We start from the raw sequence: 7,684 nt of genomic DNA on the forward strand, positions 1-7,684 counted from the left end.
AGAGGGACCCCCTCATTTTCTTCACTCAAGTGTCAGGTGTGTGTGGTCTTGTTCTGAGAGTTTGACCTCAGGCCAGCAGAAGGCAGTGAGGGGCCTGGCCCTGGCAGGGGAAGGGTGAGGATCCTACATGTGCAAGGAGGAACCTCCCACCCACAACAGAGGGGACCTCACAGAGTCCTGCTGCCCCTCCTGTCAGCATTGGGGTTCCAGGACTGTGATTGCCATGTGCATCCTGAGGTGCTCCGTTTTTCCCACCAGCAGAGCCCCCGGATAGAAGGAGGTGAAGGCCTTGGTTTATGCTACATATTCTCAGGTCACAGAGCAGCAGGAGGCCAGGAAGTGCTAGGAATTAAGGTGAGGTTCCGACCATGAATATGTCCCCATGGGCTCGCCACCACTGTCAGAGGGGACCCCACATTGCCTGACACCTCCACACCCCACCGTCAGCTACAGAACCCTGCGCTGTGCCTTCTACACCCTGAGCAGTCATGTCACTTCCTACTTCAGGCTCCTAGTGGGCAGGCTGATCAGGAGTGAGCCCTGTGAGGCCCATGGACACCCCTAAAGGGGAGACCTGGAAGTCACCTTTGTCAGAGCCGCCTAGGGTGTGTTTCTCAGCTCATGCCTCTCATACTCCCCTTCCCCCAGGCCCGTGGGTCCTAATCGCCCATCTTCTGCCCACACTCGGTCACTGTTCGAGCACGAGTCATCATGCCTGGTCATCATATGAGTGAGCCGTGGAAGCCTGAGGAAGACCATCTGGACCCAATGGAGATCCCTGACATGTTGGTAGAGGAACTGTTCTGGGCTATGCAGGAGGAGGAGGAGGAGGAGGAGGAGGAGGAGGAGGAGGAGGATGAGGAGGAGGCCCTGTCTCTCTCCTCCTCTCGGTCTTCCTCCCCCTCAGTCCTGTTTATAGACAGCCTAGAGGAGGTGTCTGCTGCTGAGACACCAAGTCCTCCCCAGAGTCCTCAGGGTGCCTCCCCCCATGCCATGGCAGCCTTTCCATGGAGACACGCTGAAGATGAGAGCTCCAGCAGCCAAGATGAGGAGGGTCCAAACACTGAGGGAGGCCCTGATGAAGTTGCCGATTCCTTGCTCCACAAAGCACTGCATTTGAAGATGGTAGAAATGGTGGAGTTTCTACTCCTTAAGTATCGTGCAAAGGAGCCGACCACCAAGGCAGAAATGCTGAGTAGTGTCATCAAAGAGCACCAGGACCACTTTCCTGAGCTCTTCAGTGCAGCCACTGAATGCATCCAGTGGGGCTTTGGTATTGTTGTGAAAGAAATGGACCCCAGTACTCACACCTATGTCTTGGCCACTGCCTTGGGGCTCAGCTATGATGGGATGGTGAGCGATGGGCACAGATATCCCAACACAGGCCTCCTGGTCACAGTTCTGTGGGTGATCGCCTCAGAGGGTGATTGTGCCCCTGAGGAAAAAGTCTGGGCAGCTCTGAATGTTCTAGGGGTGTATGATGGGAAGGAGCATTGGCTCTATGGGGAGCCCAGGGAGCTCATCACCAAAATTTGGGTCCAGGAACAGTACCTGCTGTACCGCCAGGTGCCCAATAGTGATCCTGCATGCTATGAGTTCCTGTGGGGTCCCCGAGCACATGCAGAGACTACCATGTTGAACACCCTCCAGTTTGTGCTCGGGGTTAATGACAGGGATCCCTATTCCCTTTCATCCCTGCTTGAAGGGCCTGAGTAATGACACTATGCCTGAGCCAGAGTTGAATCCAGGCACTTTTCAGGCCCATGAGCATTAACTTCTTTTGCTGGGCAGAAAGTGCATCCAATTTTCAACTCTATGTTTGAGAAGAAACTAATAGTGAGGCCCAGGGAAAGGTATGAGCTCCTATTATGATTGAGAAATTTGTGATTTATTATTTTGCGATTTTTAAGGAAATTTTTGAATGTCCCTTTTCATAGAAGCTTTCATAAACTTTTAGCATGTGAGTTTGTAAATGACATTGATCACATTATATATTTCTACGTGTCCAGCTCAAGAGTAAGAGATTTGCTATTGTATAACCAAAATTGGGACACTTTCCATCCTAGTTTGTGATCCCAAAATAGATAACATGGCATTATAAAAGGATTTCCTTGGAAATGTGTAAGAACTCGGCAGTACATGCAATGGAGTTAATAAATAGAAAAATAATAGCAAAAGGTTGTTAATTTTTGATTCTTATCTCTTCTCGTCTGTCTTTGCATGAAACAACTTATCGAAGGATCCTTGGTTCCGGCAAGAAAGTGGAGGGATTTCATCTGCATAAAGACGACCCCTGCTCAGTGGTTCATTTAATCCCCAGACATTCACTGAGCCTATGTCCTCTGGAAGATCCTGTGTTAGTAGTGGGGACACCAACATAAGCAGGGCACACCCACCCACAGAATGATAGTGTAGGAGCTATAGTCATATAAGGAAGGGGTTAGGTGTCCCCTAAATCTTACAAACAAGTAACAGAACAGGTGAGGTGGTGGGCCTCCAGGGAACAGCACTCAATTTTGAATGGCCTTCATTTTTACCGCAGCGTAGTTGCAACAGCATGGTGGAACTGGAGAGCATTATGTTAAGCCAAATAAGCCAGTCAGAGAAAGATAATTATCACATGATCTCACTTATATATGGAATATAATGAACAACAAATGGATGGACAAAAACATCCAAATACAGAGAAGCATCGATCTGACCATCAAACCTCAGAGGGAAGGTAGGGGAGGGTGGAGGTAAGGGGGAGAGATCAACCAAAGGACTTGTATGAAGCATATAGGCCTAACCAATGGACACAGACGCCAGGGGGGTGATGGCATGAGTGGGGGGCTGGAGGAGGGCAATGGGTGGATAAGGACTCATATGTAATACCTTAATTAAAAAATGATGTGCATGGCATGAGCCACGCAGACACTGTGCCATTGGACAGTATGAGCACTAGGCGTGTTATACCCATCATCTGCACAGATTTCTACAGAAATAGAGTTACTGAGCCATGAGAAACATGATGGCCTGGGAGAGCCTAATTGGGATTAAATGTTAATGATCTTGAGTGTACTCTGGCCAATCATTATCAAGGGGTAGATTTTGGGTGGGGGTGAAATGAATGAAAGCATTTGTTTGGATGAAAGAGCAGCTTGGACAGAGGGAAAGTGTTGTAAGTAGATTCTCTTTTTGGCATCTTTGTGTGTGTCCAGCTGGGAAGGCTCCCCACACCTGAATGTCAGCATACATCCATGAATTGGGTATTCTCTTTGGCCGACTGGGAGTTCTGTGCCCAACTGAGCTGCACATTCTCTAATATGACCTTAATAACAAACAAGTAATCACAGTGCCAGAGGCGAGAGTGGAAGTCTCTGGGATAAAAACGATATTAGAAATAACTGCCATTCATTACAGATTCAGTCTCCACTAGGTACTGTGCACGGTGGTTTACAAACACTCCACACATCCCTGCAGTCCTATAAGACAGGGCTTATCAGACCCACTTACTTCACAGAGGAAGAACCTGATGCCCATTGGGCCTGCTAATTTTCCCAAGAATACATGGCTAGTAAGTGGCATCGTGGAGTCTTGACCCCTTGCCTGAATTCATCAGGAGTCCATGATATTTCCTGCCTTTCTAGCCCATGGCCCACCTTCTGCCTCACAATTAATCTGTCCTCTAAGTATGAATGAACTCTTTCAGATGACAATTAGTAGAACCCTGGGGCCCAGGCAAGAGCAGGCCTAAGGAAGGAAGGTGACAGTGAGAATAAAGCATAATTTGGAGATTGTCAGAGGTTTATTGATATCTCAGTCTTCCCGGGGCCAGGATTTCTGCCTCGTCCCAGCATTTTCCCTCATGAAAACACCCTTCCCCTGGTCTTCCCTTGGGTGCCTCCTGTCCATCCATGAATCATGATCTGCTGACTTGCTTATCAGTGCAGCCTCCTTCTAAGGCTGCACAGAATCTCCTGCCCTCAACCTTTCACAGAGGCTCCCTACTCCCTTCAGAATGACCCTGCTCTCCCATAGCTCACCCTCCATCCCATCTGAGAGCAATAGCCCCTTATTTATTTTCTATTAAGAGATAACTGTAAATAGGAATATACTTTCAAGAAGTTTTTATTTTATTTTTGACACTATTACAGATACCATATTTTCCCTTCTTTTGACCCTGTTCACATAGCACCTGTCTTCCCTGCACCCTCTGGCCTTCACCACATTGCCATCTGTGTTCATGGATGTTCTTTGGCTAATCCGTTCAGTTAGTTTCATCCAATCCCTCTCTCCCCCATCCCCTCTGACTGCTGTCAGTCTGTTCCATGTCTTCATGCCTGTGTTTCTATTTTGTTCGACAGATAATGTTCACTAGATTCCACACATAAGTGAGGTCATATAGTTTTTCTCTTTCTCTGACTGGCTTCTTTCACTGAGTATAATAATCTCCAGATCCATACATGCTGTCTCAAAAGTTAAGAATTCCTTCTCTTTTCATGCCAGGTAGTATTCCATTATGAAAATATACCATTGTTTTTTTATTCACCCTTCTATTGATGGGCATCTGCACTGTTTTCAGCTCTTGGCTATCCTACATAATAAAAGCCTAATATGCAAATTGACTGAATGCTGGAACAACCAGTCACTATGACGTGCCCTGACCACTAGGGGACAGACACTCAACGCAGGAGCTGACCCCCTGTTGGTCAGTGCTCTCCCACAGGGGGAGCTCGGTTCAGCCAGTGCATCAGTGGCGAGTGCATCAGTGGTGGCAGGAACCTCTCCCGCCTCCATGTAGGCACTAAAGAGCAGCAATCAGGTGGGTGGTAAAGAGTGAGGGGTCCCGGACTGCAAGAGGGTGCAGGCCTGGCTGAGGGCCGCCCCCTACGGTGATCGAGTTTTGTGCACTGGGCCTCTAGTTGTAAATAATGCTCTTTGAACATAGGGCTGCATATATTCTTTGTGATCGGTGGTTCAGGCTTCTTAAGATATATTCCTAGAAGTGGGATCACTGTGTCAAATGGCAGCTTTATGTTTCATTACTTTAGGAAACTCCACACAGTCTTCCATAGTGGTTGCACCTGTCTGCATTTCCACTAATAGTATACAAGGGTTCCTTTTCCTCCACATCCTCACTAGCACTTTTTGTTTGTTGATTTATTGATGGTAGCCATTCTGGTAGTTGTGAGGTGGTACCTCACTGTCATTTGAATTTGCATATCTCTGATGATGGGTGAAATTGAGCATTTTTTCTTGTCTCATCCATTTGTATGTCCTCTTTAGAGAAATATCTACTCAAGACCTCTGCCCACTTTTAAATTGCATTGTTTGTCTTCTTTGGTTGAACTGTATGAGTACTTTATATATTTTGGAGATTCACCCCTTATCAGATGTATCTTTGGCAAATATGTTCTCCCATGCAGAGGCTTCTCTTTTCATGTTGTTGCCGGTACCCTTTGCTGTGCAGAAGCTTTTTAGTTTGATGTAGTCCCATTTGTTTATATTTTCCTTTATTTCCCTTGCCCTGTGTGACATATCAGCAAAAAATATTGCTGTGTGTAATGTCTGAGATTTTACTGCCTATGTTTTCTTCCAGGGTTTTTATGGTTTCATGACTTACATTTAAGTCTTTTATTCATTTTGAATGTATTCTTATGAATGGTATAAGTTGGTGGTTTCATTTCATTGTTTCACATGTACCCATCCAAGTTTCCCAATACCATTTACTAATGAAGAGACTGTCTTCACCTCATTGTATGCTGTTGCCCCCTTTGTCAAATATCAGTTCACAGTGTAGGTGTGGGTTGACGTTTGGGCTCTCTGTTGTGTTCCATTGATCCATATGCCTGCTGTTCTGTCATTACCAGTTGTTTTGATTACAATGGCCTTATAGCATAGCTTGATATCAGGTATTGTGATTCCTCTAGGTTTGTTCTCCTTTCTCAAAGGGTTCTGAACATGTTGCCTAATAGAGACTGTCTGACTGGTGGCCAGGGTACCAATGAGTGAATTTCTGGGACCCAGCAGACTTAATTGAGGAAGGCCAGTTTCATAATGGCTTTCTTCAACTCCACGGAAGTCAGCAAAGTGGGTATTTCATCTTCAAAGGAAAAGAATAACCTGATGTTCTAGATTCTTCAAAACAGTGGAAATTCAGTTGCTCTTGCTTCAAAGAACATTAGCTAATGGTCCTACAGAAGCCTTGGGATGCAAGGGTGCCTTAATCATAACAAATAAACACCCTCTCTCCACCAAATTCCAGATTGTGGTTTCCAAACCCTCTCTCCAATTTCCCTCCCACAAACTGGACAAGTCCCTTCATATAAGTAATCGGTATTGGCATGAGCTAGCAAAGTGCACAAGGAAATCTTTTCAGCCTTTAAAGAACTCATTTAAGAAACAATGTTTGGTAGGCAACTAAAAGGAGCTGGCTGCTTTTCCAGAGACACTAGGAGCCCCCCACCCCCACCCTGAACCCACCAACACCTATCCTCTAGGGCAGTGGTTCTCAACCTTCCTAATGCCGTGACACTTTAATACAGTTCCTCATGTTGTGGTGACCCCCAACCATAAAATTATTTTCGTTGCTACTTCATAACTATAATTTTGCTACTGTTATGAATCGTAATGTAAATATCTGATATGCAGGGTGTATTTTCATTGTTACAAATTGAACATACTTAAAGCATAGTGATTAATCACAAAAACAATATGTAATTATATATGTGTTTTCTGATGGTCTTAGGAGACCCCTGTGAAAGGGTCTTTCGACCCACAAAGGGGTCGCAACCCACAGGTTGGGAACTGTTGCTCTAGGGCATATCCTCCAAGAATATACCGACTTTGTGCATGAATGCTCTGTAATCCTGTTTAGAGGCACAGAGACCATGGACTGAGCCTGAATCTAGACCAGCCGTGGGCAAACTACGGACCGCGGGCCAGATCCGGCCCCTTTAAAATGAATAAAACTAAAAACAAAAAAGACGGTACCCTTTTATGTAATGATGCTTACTTTGAATTTATATTAGTTCACACAAACACTCCATCCATGCTTTTGTTCCGGCCCTCCGGTCCAGTTTAAGAACCCATTGTGGCCCTCGAGTCAAAAAGTTTGCCCACCCCTCACCCAGGGGCTCCATTAAGGATCCAGTCCTTAGGCTAGGGGCACTTTGGGCGATTCTGTTCCCAAATGCCTTTGCACTCCACTTTTAGAAACAAAGGATGGACCCTCAGAGAGCACAAATTACACCACTTAGTGCAAGACATGGGACAAGGACTCATGGGACAAGGACACAGACTCACTAAAAAGGAAAATTCCAACATGTTTAGGTAGCCGTGACTGAATGAAGCAGATATGAAAATAATCATGGCTATGTACTTGAACATAGATGAGATCCTGGGTGTGGGATGTGACTAAAGTCAAATGCAAGTCATCTTCACCACAGAGGAGAGGATACTACAGTGGTTTTTGTGATCCATGTTCTGTATCTGTTTGAGGTGGTCTAACTACCAACTTTGGTCTTAATACTCTAAAAAGGGAGATAGAAGGGTACCGTGGAAAGGTGACACTGCTTGTACCCCCACCTATACAGGAACACACCCTACTCTAGGGACAACTTGACCCGGGGTAATAAAGCAGGACTCTTCGTTTGGGCTCATGTGAGCAGGACCCAGCAACCAGCAAGAGTAGCTGGAAGAG

At 45.9% G+C, this 7,684-nt stretch overlaps 1 protein-coding gene across 1 annotated transcript; it reads left to right on the plus strand.

Annotated features, from left to right (window-relative positions):
- Positions 1 to 1,122: 1,122 nt before the first annotated feature.
- On the plus strand, positions 1,123 to 1,716 carry LOC308511853 (melanoma-associated antigen 10-like; the record flags this gene model as incomplete). The annotated part of the gene is made up of 1 exon (XM_081081699.1): positions 1,123 to 1,716. One exon carries the CDS (start codon positions 1,123 to 1,125, stop codon positions 1,714 to 1,716), a length of 594 nt encoding a protein of 197 aa, XP_080937825.1.
- Between the last annotated feature and the right edge of the window lie 5,968 nt (positions 1,717 to 7,684).

Source organism: Myotis nattereri (assembly GCF_964212035.1).
Source record: "Myotis nattereri genome assembly, chromosome: X".
In the NCBI taxonomy this organism is placed as follows: Eukaryota; Metazoa; Chordata; class Mammalia; order Chiroptera; family Vespertilionidae; genus Myotis; species Myotis nattereri.